At 35.0% G+C, this 14960-nt stretch overlaps 1 protein-coding gene across 2 annotated transcripts in view; it reads right to left on the bottom strand.

The window, feature by feature from the left end:
* LOC130442384 (transmembrane protein 198) overlaps window positions 1–14960 on the bottom strand; it is a 70085-nt gene that overhangs the window by 11562 nt on the left and 43563 nt on the right. For both annotated transcript variants that reach the window (XM_056776445.1, XM_056776446.1), the window contains 5 exons: window positions 10488–10693; window positions 3174–3284; window positions 661–888; window positions 292–528; window positions 85–218 (listed from right to left, as the gene is read on the bottom strand). In XM_056776445.1, the coding sequence (XP_056632423.1) occupies window positions 85–218; window positions 292–528; window positions 661–888; window positions 3174–3284; window positions 10488–10683 (906 nt within the window). In that variant the 5' untranslated portion in view covers window positions 10684–10693. The remainder of the gene's footprint in view (window positions 1–84; window positions 219–291; window positions 529–660; window positions 889–3173; window positions 3285–10487; window positions 10694–14960) is intronic.

The following is a 14960-nucleotide window of genomic DNA, read 5'->3' as shown; positions in this document are numbered from 1 at the left end:
TGAGTAGTTCATTATTTGTGATTTGATGTAAAGCAGGTACCGAGCAAAATACCACAATACAACTATAGATTTTTTTAAACTAACCTGACTTATCACATCACCATGAGCTGTACGAACTTGATAAAGATATCTATATTTTTTCTGTTTCATTTCAGCTCTTTCAGCTCGTGTCACCACCCTCGTAGGTGCCGCTCTAGATTTTTTTCTACCAGCCTTCACTGAAATAAATACACATCATAAAAAAAAATACAAAATAAACATTATAAAAATGTCACGTAGAATAATACATACCGTCTTCGTGGTGAATACCTCTTCCGGTAATTCCAAACTGAATTATCAATCCAGCCAGTACGAACGAGGGCCAAGCTCCGAGCACTATCCAAGAAAACCAACACGGAGGAGGTTGGACAGGTCTCAAAGACACCCTTTGCCACAGCCAAGATACCATTGACAATTTTTCTACGAAATAATCAATGGCTATAGATAATGTTGCTCCACCATATAAACTTGAGCCAAGTATTGTGAGACCTGCGGAAAAATTTGCACTTATAATAATGATTTCTTCATTAGCTGTATACTATCAACTTTATTTTACTTTGGGCCGTTAAAGAACTTTCAAATGATAAAATATTAACATTAGAAATATATAAATTCACTTACTTTTTCTAAAGTACAAATTAAAAATAGCAACCGTTAGCGCAGAACAGAGTAAGACACCAACACACAACCATACAGATCCCTTCGGTGACGTTTCCACAAAATGATCAGCCGTAAATAAGCCAGCAAGGCCTAGAAGAACTCCTGTATGTAGACCACTCATGAACAAGCCTACATACTGTACCAACATCGTTATCAGTCCAAATAAGACGCCAGCCAATAAGGAAACGCCTAAAAATAATAGTTATTGATTATAAATATATACTACATACAGTGTGTTGCTGTAAAATGATATTGAAAAAAATAAAAGATTTTTAAGGCCGCTTAACATGTTTTTTCAAGGTCCAAATATTGCATATGATGATTGTTGCATTGACCAAATCAATTCTTTTCTTTCCCGCTGCCAGTACTACAAAAGTAAACAATTACCTAACTTGAAAATTTATTTACCACAGACAACGAAACTGTTAGTTCAGCTAATCTGACGTTTGGTTTGTTTGTTGTTAACGTTCCACCAGGTGCTAACCGTATTTTGAACGTTTGTTCACTTTTCAATTTAATCTTAATGATGATGTTATTACCTATATGTATTTCGCTAACACTTTCCATGGAATATAAACAATCTTCACAAGCAATTTTGGAATGTTTCCTACACAATTTTCATATGTTTACACGAATCTCTTAGCCGTGTTTTCTTAGGCACTGCAACTGAAGATGTAGCAGCCTTTTCAACATCTTCAATTGCTCTTTTCGGATACTTTTCGGCTTTAACGGCAATGGGAAGGTTTTTTTATACCTGACCCAGCATACATTTATTCCATCATCAAATCTTGAGCCAGATTTTTGAAAAAGGTGTTTCTTAAATCAAGAGATTCTGATCGTAATCCTGAAGTAAACAACCTACGTATTGATCCCAGTTATATTCATTACAATATGATGAAAACTTGTCTTAGTCTTGTTACTCTGTTAGTAACGAACGAGTAACTGAAGCCTAATCTATCATTTACACTATTCGTTTACAGATTTTCACTTTTCAATGAACGAATGAGATTCGCTTTTATTAAAGTTTAATTTCCTGATAAAAACCTGACGGAGATCTGGACTAAAAATTATCATATTTCTCCATAGAATTGCAACAAAGACACCAAACCGATAAAGTTGGAATTACGATATTATGCAGACAAATAATGGCAGGCTGGATCAAATGGTCATGCAAAAATCTGGACTGTTAACAACAAGGGTTTGGAGGCACACATCACTGAGCGGGAGCAGTGAGTCGGTGATTCTAAGTCCGAAATATTGGTATACAGTCGGCTCCAGGAGGAATGATTTGGTTGGAGAAGGCTTCTGCGGAGGACACTCCAAAATAAGCGAATCTTTTTCGCTTGAGGAACACGCTGCTGTCTTCCAATCTTAGATATTCGCTGTGATGGAATGCGGATACTCGATACTCAACCGACACCCCAGGAACTAAGTAATCTCTATCTCTTCAGATAGCAGAGCTGCTATACAAGTCATAACAACTGGAAATGTGTGCACTAGGCTATTGCTGGAATGCGAGAAGTTCTCTGGTGAGTGAAGGCTACAAGAACTTGCTCGTTTGGATGCCCGGTCCATCAGAAAACAAAAGCAATGGCTCTCTCAACGGTTTGCTTGCAAGATGGGCATCACGGGCGATCCGAAGTTCTGCTAGTGCATGGAGGTGGATGAAACGGCGAACTACGTCATTTGTGAGTGACTAGCCTCACAGCTTGCCTAATAGTATCGAAGGGTTCAAGCTAAAACGCCTGATCGGCTTCTCAAAGGATATCGTCATTTGGTAATGTCTAGTGAGGCACGACTGACCTATCTGAAGGCCTATGTGCCTATGGCCGTCCACAATCCTACTACCAACTATGATATCATGTACACATATTTCTAATAAGCAAATCATCAAGTAGGGGCAGTGCTATGTCATTGACGGAATGTCTAGACCATGAATGCGGATATGAAATAAATATCATAGACTACAGAAGTGAACTAAGATGAAAATATAAGATAAAAGAGAAGGTGTTAGAGATAAATATGGAATCAAATGGAAGCAAATGATACCGTAGTAGATAGGAATGAAGGAAAATCGTTTAAATAATTCAGGCGACCTAGAGGGATGGATGAAAACAGTTGGCTAAAGGCAATATTCCAATGGATACCACTTAAGAGATGGAAAAAGGAATTTATGGAAAAATACTACTGAGTAAGGAAGGTGTTATTAACAGACGGAATCGGTTAAAGGAAATGGGCAGACTACGACAGCTGTTGCTTTTTGATATATTTTTAACCAATTCTATTGATGAGCATCCGTATTATATACATATCTGGTGAGGAGTTTCGTGGAAATCCCAAGTTTCATCAAAAAATTATTGGTCACATAATACAATTTTAAATTTTATGAAAATCGGGTGTTCTACATTTAGTTACAAGTCTCGTTCAAAGAGATACAGAATTATATAATATTAACAATCATATAGCAACGTTACCTTCATTCCCATATGTCGGCATTAAGTCTCCTTGTTGGCATATCAGATAAACTATACTCGACGCAAAAATAAATCCAGTTAAAAACATAACGGTTTTGAAACATCGGTATCCTGAAAAATAAAAAAATTATTGTCGTTTTTTAAATTAACATTTTATAAAGTCGTAAAAGATATATCGGTTTTATATTTACCCAACGGAGTTACATTTATTACCCATAAATTGAGTAGTTATTCTACTATAAAGTACGTTTATGGTGTTAAAAGCGTGAAATTGACTAAAGAATTTTTCAATGTTTTTTTTTAAATATAGAAATTTATAATCTGTACTTATTTGCAGTAATGATTACATATTTACAAGGAAAGGTATTGAATTATCGTTCCAATCATTGTTCGTTGGTTATAATTATACAGGGTTAATATATACTGTGGAAACATTTAAATATCTCACAAACGAAACACGATAGGAACAATTTTTTAACACGTGTTGCAAGATCGCCATAAGAACTATGCAATGTTTTTTTAATGGATTAACTTTGGGGAGAAAGTCTAGTAATCTACAGGCAAGTTGGACGGTGGAGCTGAGCGTTAATTTGGACAGAGTACGGAGACGAATCGGAGGAAAACTCGGACGGACCCACCCTTCTACTCTACTTTATACGTATAAAATCTACTCGCAAACGAATATAGTGCAAAAGCCAACTGCACTCTATCCAATCATCTTCTTGCGAGCAGTCAATTGTCAGGTACTGCCAATACAAGTGCCGATGCCGCTCCACAGCGTTTATGCCGATATAGAAATAACGCCAATCCCGAACCGCCTAAATGACCCATAAGCCCCATAATAGATTCGCAAAATAAAACCAAGCATCACCTCTCGGATTACTATTATACAGCCCTTTTCCTCAAAATTCAAGAGGAAATTTTCCTATCCCTCCTTTGGCTGCTAACAATGGCCTACGAATTCCTTGATAATTACCTACATTTCTTCGAGAACTCCCTATCTTCTTCTTCTTAAAGTGCCATCTTCGGACGAAGGTTGTCGACCATCATGACTGTATTTTATTCACTCTGAATAATTGGTTTGATGTCCAGTTAAACCAATCCCTCATGTTTCGTAGCCATGATATTCTTCGTCGTCCTATGCCTCTCTTTCCCTAAATAATCAATTATTCTCTTTGTGCTGCCATTTTGCGTAAAACTTCTTCATTTGCGATTCTATCTCTCCGTAATATTCGTAGTTTTCTTCTCAATATCCCCATTTCAAAGGCTTCCAGTTATTACATTATTGCTTTGTTTAAAGCAGCTGCCTCCATTCCTTGCGGAAAGATCCAGTATATGTAACATTTTATCATTCTCTTTTTCAATTCAATATCAAGGTTTTACATCGAAAGAAGTTTTTCATTTTATAAAATGAACTGCGAGCAATTTCAATCCTTACTTTTATCTCTTCAGTGCTATCATTTCTCGAATTAATTTGTATTTGTATTTCTGTACTTTTTCAATGTGGTTATTTCCAATTTGTAACTGTTCATTCTGATCTCACATTTTCGAAAAGTGCATGTATTTAGTTTTATTTCAATTCATGTTCGAATCTTCGAACTACAAAAGAGAGCTTTTACATATTTACTCGGACTAAACAACAGGGGTCACTGCAGGACTTCTTTAAAAGATTAAAAATTCTGACTCTTCCTTATTCATCTTTGAATCCGTTTGCCTAATTCTCCAATTTCAGAAAGATCGTTGCACGGTTATCCACTTAGGAACGCGGACCACGACCTTTTCCTACCCAAGGTTACTAGAATAATAGAAGGTTTGTGACATGCGCATGTTTTTGTAAACAAACGATCAGCTGCTAGAACACCAACAACGTCATTGTGTTTACATTTTTGTTTTGTTTATATTTTTATGTCAAACAGAACCTCACTAACATTATGTTAGAGTTATGAGGATGTGTGTTATCTCTTGCTGATCTGGCTATACAAACGAATATATTTCACAAACCTTCTGTTATTCTCGTAACCTGTACTTACCTACTCCACGTTCAGAATTAGTTAAGGCTCAATATTTTACAATGCAAAAAAATGTAAATCACTTGCCAATTGCATTCCGCAAAAAATTAAGGGCATATTTACTGGAAAGTGCCTTCTACTCTGTAAAGGACTTCTATTCTAATAATAATATTTGATTCTGGACATGCTGCATACTGTTTTAATTTTTGCTATGGGCTTATTTACTAATTATTACCTATACTTTAGTTACTCATTATGGTTTTATTCTGTATATTAAAATTTTATTTCATTTGTTTTATCTTTATTTAGTTATTTTCATGTTTGTTTTTTAGTTTTTACAAGCTTTTGTCTACAAATTTTAACAATTTTTTGATAATAAAGCATCTCTCATCTGGTTATGATAAAGTGTCTATTAGTTTGAGGTCTCTGTAATCTAACTCCCTTATCGCCATTAAATGCCATGCATTTCTAACTCATCCCGTTGCTAGTGGGTTTTCTGCGGTTTTCCTGTAACCTGACAAACTACCGACGACAGAGGATACCGTACTCACCCTTATACACACCCTCTACTCAATACACTCCAAAAGCTGTTATTTTTGAGCCATTTTAATTAGTTTTGGTTATTTTCAGTTTCAATTTCAAATTTAATCCCTCGCGTGATAGTAGGAGAACGTTTATACGATGGGCGAGTCTCACACGAAAAGAAGTTCTGTCAAAAATCACCTCAATCCTAGCCCTGCAGAGGACAATGGTCATAATGAAATAACACAACGAGTTTCTTTTTCAAATAGATCAACTTCATTATGTCCAAATACATTTTAAATGTAGGGTTTTTACGGAAAATAAACCAATTCATTGAAAAAAATAATGTTGAAAAATTGCATTGTACCTCGTCGGTGAAGTGAATAGACAGAGGCACTCACAGTTTAGGCTCACTTAAGAATATACGGATAAGAATTTTATTTCCATAACGGCCCTCATACTAGACCAATTTAAGCATGCATTCCATACATTTCCCGACCAACGCATTGTTTATTAGTTTCCTCAAATTTTTTCTGAAAATATCTAGACCCCTCGATCGATTGCTCGGTTCGATGTACAGCTTAAGCAGATCGCTTAAATTTCATAACTTTATGTATTCAAATCATGTTCTAAGGCCTGATTGAAATTTCTATAATGTATAATAAAGTATACGGTTTTGTATCGTGTAGAGTGGTCAATAATTAATTTTCAACCGCATAGCTGGTGGTGTTCGAGATATATAGGAAAGCCGGTATGCAGATTAATGTTAATTGTCATATCAATTTGAAAAATATAATCGTCGGTAGAATCGTCAGCAATAGGTTTTATAAACTTTATTAAATTTCTTCTGTCTTGGATCCATTCGAAATCGTCGTATGCACGCGCATTGCAGTTCCATACAAATTATTCTCGTATGTATAGGTAAGTACTTTAACGCCTTCTTCATGTCATATTCATTCATATCTTTGTTGTTTCATATGCTGAATTTCTTGCAACACTGTGTTATCCCTCCTTTCATAGCATATTAAACATTGCATCCCATACGTTGCAAATCTGTTTCTCTTAAATTATCTAAAACATCAACCAAAAAAAAAAATATGGATGCGCATATATACGAGTATCTCTATATTCCTCAGGTGTTTAACACTGAAAGATTGCCAAACGTTTTTAGAACGCTCATATTCATCATCAGTTTCATTCGCATCGTTTATTGTATTGTATCGGCGGTCATATATCATACCTTTGCGTATTAATATTTGTAAATTGATGATTGCTTTGTTTTTAATTTTCAAATTAGTGGTGTTCAATGTTTTACCGACAACATCTTAGACCCGATCCCAAAAAATGTAAGGGATAAATAAAACTAAATTTTATGTTTGTGTCAGAGTCGTGTTGTGTGGTAAAAAACTGGTAATACATAGTTTAAATGGTGATATTTGGACTTATTTAGAAATGATAATGTGTCGCCAATATCAGCCATATTTTTCCATCCCAACAATCTACTGATAACATATAATATCAAAAAGATATGGCTACCCCTAATTACACCCTGGCTGTATGTAACTAACGAGAGATGGATAAGATGTCGAGGAGCATTAAAATGGCCGCCATGGCCACCGAACTTTAGATTTTGTATTATGAAAATAAAAATCATCGGATTTACAAACTCTACAAGATCTTACATTGAAGAGACAAATATATTTTCGAACATTATGCAGTTGAATGATTTGGACTAAGTAACGGTTAGGTAATTATTATACATTCTTTTTAATGATGGTCAATGTTATTGCGACTTGATTCTGATTGAGCTGGATGCTCAGCAACTCATTAACTGCGCCCTCTTCTCACGAGATGCCCGCTCCAATATCCCGAAGACGATTAATACGCGGGTTGGGGTTTTCTTTGGATCGTTTGGATCTTGGGCACTAAACATCTTATACAATATACCAGTAGTCAGTTTTCAATCAGTTGATCAGTCTTAGCTGATTTCTTTTGAATCGGAGGAGATTGTTTTTAAGTAGCTTGAATGGATCTCTGAAGAGGGTCTGTCCCATGCTGGTGGTTTCCAGCCAAAAAGCTGTCTCGTGCTATTCTGTTCCTTTTACTTTTGATGAAACGATCCGGTACGGAATTTATGGAAATACCAGTCTCCATTGATCGTTTCATGCACTTTCCACTAGCCTGTTTTCTCTTTTATTCGTTTCTGTCCTATAGTATAGCACCATGTCCATACTGTGCTGATCGCTAAAGACCTTGTGATTAATATTTAGATTCGGAGGCCTCACGGTTATATTGTGTGACTAATTTTAATTACTGTCATAATGGCGAGCAACGGTATGTTAATAGACCTTATCAACAGATTTGACATTTATTTTCTTTTTCAAGGCGTTCCACTACACGCAGCTGATTTCTAATTGATCAATGAGATTAAGATAGCGGTATAGATCCATCTAAAAGCAATGAGGTCTACGGCTTTATGTTTCACCAACCATTATTCGTAAACTCAAAAATTGTTTGATGCTTTTCGGGCCTACTTATTAATGTGGCTTCTCCAGTTGAGCTTTTTGTGTAGTGTAACACCGAAATAGTGTCTTAAAGATCGATGGAGCTCATGAAAAATTACATCTTATTAGAAGAATTACTGTAATTGACATTGACGGAGGGTTATAGTCAATAGGTAATAGGAGTTATAATATTAATAGAATACACATTTTGGTGCTTCGAGATACCCTTTTATAACAACTCTGTGTATTTTATTTGGCAGCACCACCAAAACTTGTAATAATTTGTCTCTATATTTACCATAGAAACTGATATAAAACACCTGGTATTTTATTTATTCGATTCTTAGGACCACCTTATTTTGTTTCAACGCGAAAATATGATCAAATGGCAAATAACGAATATAAAATTTTTGTTTATATCTTTTCCCGTTAACAAATATACATACTTTAAACTAGACCTTTAAAAAGTTACTGAGTATTATTTATATGCAAGATATGTGCGATTCAAACCAACAATCACAATTTTAATGAATATTCTTAACTATGAACTAAATTAAATATTTCATATTTCAGTAGTAAATTTAAAGTTTTTTGTTGCCTTTAGTTTGAGACAAAAGAAGCTTTCACATATAATCAATCATGGGGATTTGACAAAGATTTTGGCAATCAGCAAAGTAATAAATCAGTAAGTTTAGAAAGTGCTTAGATTACAAGTCTTCCAATTCAATTATACGTTACAAAACAACGAAAGAGCTTCATACAAAAGCCAAAATAAAAAATTCCTAGGATCCTAAGACGATTTGGTGAAATAATATTATGAAAGGTTAAACAGTGTGTTTCCTTTCTAGGATAGGGTTTCGTATTCCAGATAAAGGGCAGCGAAGAAAAAATTATACACATTTATCACGATTTTTCCGCAACTACTGGCAACATTGTATTGAAATTTTGTACGAATATGTTTTGGAAGCTGATACATCCCTCTCATCGAGGGCGCCAGTTACACGGTTCGTACCAAGTAGTATTGAACATAACTTTTTTAATATTATGAATATTGCTTACAATTTTTGACTGAACAAACCCTAAATATTTCTCAGTTTTCTATCTATCCTAGAGACACCCTTTGTACAGATAATATAATACTTCACTACAAGAATATAAATTCCAACATTTTTCCTTCGTAGTAAAAGATGCAAATGTACATAAAATGGAAATAAAAACGATTCAGTCGGCTCTTCTTATTTATTCAAGTAAAATATTATCCATTTATAGTCTCCAATCCCTATTTTCAACTCCCGATTTGCCAGTCATGGTATTGTATTTAGGAAGAGTACTAGTTTGCAATTTTTATGGCATTTACTATATTTTGAACTCTCGAGAATTGTAGAAGATGCATTACATGGAATTGATTATCAACGCCAATATTTAAGTCAAAGGTTTATCCGAACTACAAATTATTTCAAAAATACATAAATATACAGTGTGTAAAAGCCAAAACGGAAATGTATAAAATAACAGTTTCACAAGTGTTTGGTTACTGAGATAACATCCGAACCCAACAGATTGCAACTCTCCTATTTTTTTTTTCGATAGCAGTTTAGTGATGTGAGGCCAGCAGCTATCAATGCACTGAGTGGTGAAATCAAATTTGATATGATTATTTGAAACCATATCATCGGTCATTTTGTCAATGAGAGTAAGTTGACTGACTATCATTATTTGGAGCTGCAAACTTCGAAATGTAATTCCAACTTTGGCAAATATATATCCCGATACAGGAAACATATCAGTTCAAGTGAATGTAGGGTTGCTCCGAGATTGCCCTAGTTTAAAAGATATCCGGGGAGCGTTCGATTTATTTCTAGATCGAGTTTAAAGATTTTAAGTCTTGGGCCGCCCGCGAAACACGCACGGTGTCCCCACTCCGCGATCAAACGACGAACCGAGTCGCTAATTAGAGAAAAGTGATAATTCGGTCATTGAAACTAGAGTGCATCCATAACAAAAAGCTTAGATGATCGAATTAATATGTTAAAAAGCTTTTGAATTCAAGTAAAATCTTGATGGTACCGGAAGCTTAGTGGGAACTAACCTTATAATCATCGAAGGAGAAAGCTTTGCGATTTTCCAACTGAAAAGTTATTATTCCTAATAGTAAAATTCCCAATATTATCCTAAAGTTACTAAGATATAATTCTTATTACAAAATTGTTTATTTCGGCACACTTATAAGAACTAATTTTGTTTATTTTCGAAACTATCAATTTGGATTAAAAACTTACCTACAAAAGTGTACACTATACCAAAAATAATGTAAAGGGAAAAGACGATGGCCACTTTAATATCATAGTGCGTATCGACGTGTGTGCATGATTCAACGCGTGGACCGTCGTCGGCTGGGGGAAGTACTAAACCTGGAAAAGCAGTTCCATTCACTCTGGGAGGTACCAGGGAGCCAGGCCTGGCTCCGCTAGCCATCCTCTAACAGCTGCAACAAACATAAAATAAATAAAATAAAACAAAAAATAATAAAATTTACAAACCTATATGAAAATGCAGAGCAAAATCTCAATGATACATTAAGAAGGAGTATAGCGTATAATTCGAAACATTACAGAAATAAGAGAGTAACAATTCACATAAATAAAAGTATAAACTTAAAATTAGACAATAAAGTACATTTATCAATATTTCTGTTTTCTGAAAATTATAACTTAGTTTCGCATATTTAAGCCGGCATCGGTAAGGTGACATTTTTTTACTATATGGAAAGTAGTGTCACGTGTTAAGTCAAAAAGCAAAAATCACAGCTTTAGGTTGTAGAAAGTGGAGCAGATATTTCAAAATTTTAATTGTTCATTTATGATATGTATCACAAGTAATGATTGAATGCTCTAGCAAACAAAGATTTTACATTTAATACAGTTGTAAAACGATTTCCGATCTTTGTTATGCATCTGCCAGATTTTTTTTGCCCTTTTCTAGGTCTGTCTTCGGTTTTTTCGTGCCAGAGCTAGGTATTCGGGTTTATTACGATGGAGTATGAGGTAGACGCGGTAATAAACATGTACATATCTCCTACGACAGTCCTCTGTATACTGAAATAAACACGTTGCTGCATACGTATAAAACGAAGATACTCAACGATTCGCGAACCTTGTGTATGTTTAAAGTTAGCTTCCGAAAATTTTGCAGTTTATTACTTACGAGGTCTGGCTATTAAATTACGAGGGTGCCCTAGATGGGTGGGATGAAAAACGAGTAGTGCGTTAGGTATCTAGATATACTGTCTATGCACGTCCCAAAACACGTTTCCGTCACGATTACATTATTTGTGCAGTAGCGGATTAAAACAAACGTGTTATTTTTTTCTCGTGACGAAAACCATGTGTAACGAAAAACAGGAGCAATCTCAATCTCAAATTTCTCGTTAAATTGAAAATTAGCTCCAATTGAGTGCTATAAATTGTTGCAAGAGGCCTATCGGGACAATTCTCTATCTCGTGCGCGTTTTTGAGTGATGTAAGTGCTTTAGTAGTCACCGAGAGAGCACTAAAGATAACCAACACCCATGCCGCCCTGTGATTGTTTCAACTCAGGAAACAGTGACCAAAATCAACCAAATTGTGCGTGCAGATCGTTGAATGAGCATCCGGATGATTAGCGAGACTGTAAACGTCGACAAAGAAACGGTTAGAAAAATTTTACACATAACAAAAGTCTGTGCGAAGTTGATGCCAAAAAATCTGACTCCTGACCAGATTTTATTGAAAGATTAGAAGGGTAAGGAAAATATCTGCTTTGAAAGGGACCCTATTTGAGTCGATGAAAGTGGTAAAGCAAAAAACGGCAGAGCTCTTAAAGGCATTCACCAAAGAAGACTTTCAGCACTGCTTAGATCAATGGAAAAAACGTATGGAAAGGTGTGTCTTCAGGAGAGGAGAGTATATTGAAGTGGAGCATTCGAATGCAGAATAATTTTTATGATAAAACACTTTTTCGTTATCAGTTTCTTTATTTAATAGCCAGACTTGGTATATCGTGTATGCTCGTATATCTGCAGCTTCACACAATATTCTATAAGGTGAACATCCTGAAGATAGATGTAATAAAATGAAAACAAAATTCGATAAAACAGTTCGACTGTCGATAAAAAGCATCTCATTGTATAATAATTGTCGTATTTCCGGTACGACAACATTTCACTTCAAGTTCAACTGCTGTTTATTACCTTTCGTTGAATTGCTCGATTCTACCTTATATCGCCTAGTAGTTCACGTTCTTCAAGAACCGGTACTCTAGAAGATTAAATATATTTCTATACAGAATGTCATATCTTTGAAAATCTCTTAATATACAAGATCTTTTAAATTTTTTTTGTAGGTAATAAGTTCAAAGATAGATAATTTTGTGCTCATACAAGGTGATTCATTGGAGTGGGCGGAGATGGAAGGTGTGTTAACTGATCATTTCGGTATACCACCCGTGGCTGTGTTCTACGTCACTTGTCAATAGTCGAGTGTTTTATTGGTAAAAATGTTGGAGCTACTTTTAGTTACAATTTATGGAATCAAACAATTTTTTTTCATGTCAATCGAAGAATGCATCACTATATGAAATACTCCAATTGCTTTTGAATAATTCAGTAACGACACTACGCAAGTAACACACCTTATTCTTTTCTTATCGAATCGCTTTAAAGGTAATTTGGAATACGTATTAGCTTATTATACCTTTTGGTGATCTATGTTGTATAAACTCTTATCATACCTGACTGTCAAGTTTTCATAAAACAGCTTTATTGTTGTTTTATAGGTGTTTCAAGAAAAAAGTCATTTAATTGGTCCACAAGTACCGTTTTTCACATCGTTTATACACAGAAGCTGCTTTCTACTTAAGAGATCTATAACAAGTTTTAAATCGCCTATACAACTATACTTATAACCTTGACAAGATTCGATGAGGATAGACGAACTAACGTAGTTATTGAAGTTTGTTAATATATAATTTCAGCTTTGTTATATAAGTAGTGTGACGCCTCCATCTACTTAACTTAAAGTTATTTTATACATTTTCCATTTTCTTTCTAAATCTGTTGATTCATTCATAATATGACATACGGCATAATGAGCAGAAAGTGATGGGTCATTTTTTTCAACCTCCAATAGGCTATAAACAAAAGACAAGTTCATTTACAACAATAATTTTATTACCAAAAGTTTCGTACACTTACGGTTAAGAGATTGAGACATACCCTCTTCAAAGAAAGCTACCCCCAATGTAGCTAACAGTTCAGTAAAAATAGAGTACAAAACAGACATAGAAAGTTCTGGAAATTCCGTAGACAAAGCAATAATGATGAATCTGCGGTTTTCTTTAACCATTCTGTCAACTCGTTGATCCGGGTCATCTAAATCGACAGATTTGCGACCTTGTCTCCCTTCTTCGTACACATCATTACGGCCATCTTTAAACTTTCGACACCATTCACGCACAACACCATCACTAATGAAATTAACCCCATACACCCGACTCATTCTCTGATGGATTTTTTCGCAATTTACACTTGGCGGAAGCATCACACATGTTTACGTGGCTGTACCACAACGCCGTCTGACGCCTGAATGTCAACAAAGGCGGAGTGTGTAGTACGAGGGCTTTGCACGGAGCGATCGGAGTTTGAAAAGAAACGACTGTATCTCAAAAAGAAGGTAATGATAGTGTCATTAGTGGATTTTGTTGGTAATTTTGGTTAAAGAGTTGTCTTAAATAACATTTCATGATCAATAATATTTCTTTTTCAGACGCCATGATGGACATATCGAGAAAAATTGCAAACCTCTCGAATATTATGTCAATCATCTTAAATGCACCATTATACATTTCAAATCAACAACTTTTTCAAATAATAAGTAAAAAATAGTAAAGTCTTCTTTACTTCTTAGTAATAGTTACTAAGTAATGACTTAAATAATTTTATAGTCGGTATAGAATATCTAGAACAGAAATGTGGTACTATAGTAGCTGTTGTTCTATTGTGAATGTTTTGACCACCTCAATAAAATAGTCGAGTAAAATGGACCTATTCAGATATATAAGAACTGTTTAAATAATGCATAAACGTGTTCCTAACTATTTTGAGCGCCGTTTAGCTACCGAAAATTGTTATGTAAACGGTTTTTTTTCTTTAATAAAACTAGTTGTGCTACTTGGGTATACGGTTTAATTGATTAACACGTTAAACTCCGGCGCAATCCAAAGGTCCGGAACTAAACATCCCTCACAGCCCTGAACGAGCCCAAGGATCTCATGACGAAGTTTATTTCAAACCTTCACCACAGCGTAAGGGACTACATTTTAGTTGGACTACCCTGGGTCCCCGAACATTAACTCACACTTGAGTTATTCGAAGTTTCCTTTCATTTATAATTGAACAACTTTTTTGCTAAAACGTGCGTATATGTAAAGTAACAAAATAAAATTCTTACAACTTTTATAAATTTAAAGTTGGCGACAGTCCATGTAGACTTACTTTAACTGCGTCAACAATAAAAACCGTAAACTCTATGATTAAACGCAGTGTATTAGTCAAGAGACCACTTTAATGGTTCTGTTTCTTAAGTCCAATTGGAAACCATGATAATTCATTACGTCCCAGAATCACGTCTTCTTCAATGTCAGCTACGATTATCTTATGTGTTAACTTTTCTGCACCAATTGCCAATTGGATTATTTGTATTTTTCCGTCAACACCG

This window comes from Diorhabda sublineata, chromosome 4, assembly GCF_026230105.1.
Source record: "Diorhabda sublineata isolate icDioSubl1.1 chromosome 4, icDioSubl1.1, whole genome shotgun sequence".
Taxonomy (NCBI): Eukaryota; Metazoa; Arthropoda; class Insecta; order Coleoptera; family Chrysomelidae; genus Diorhabda; species Diorhabda sublineata.
This window is presented reverse-complemented; position numbering and strand designations above follow the sequence as displayed.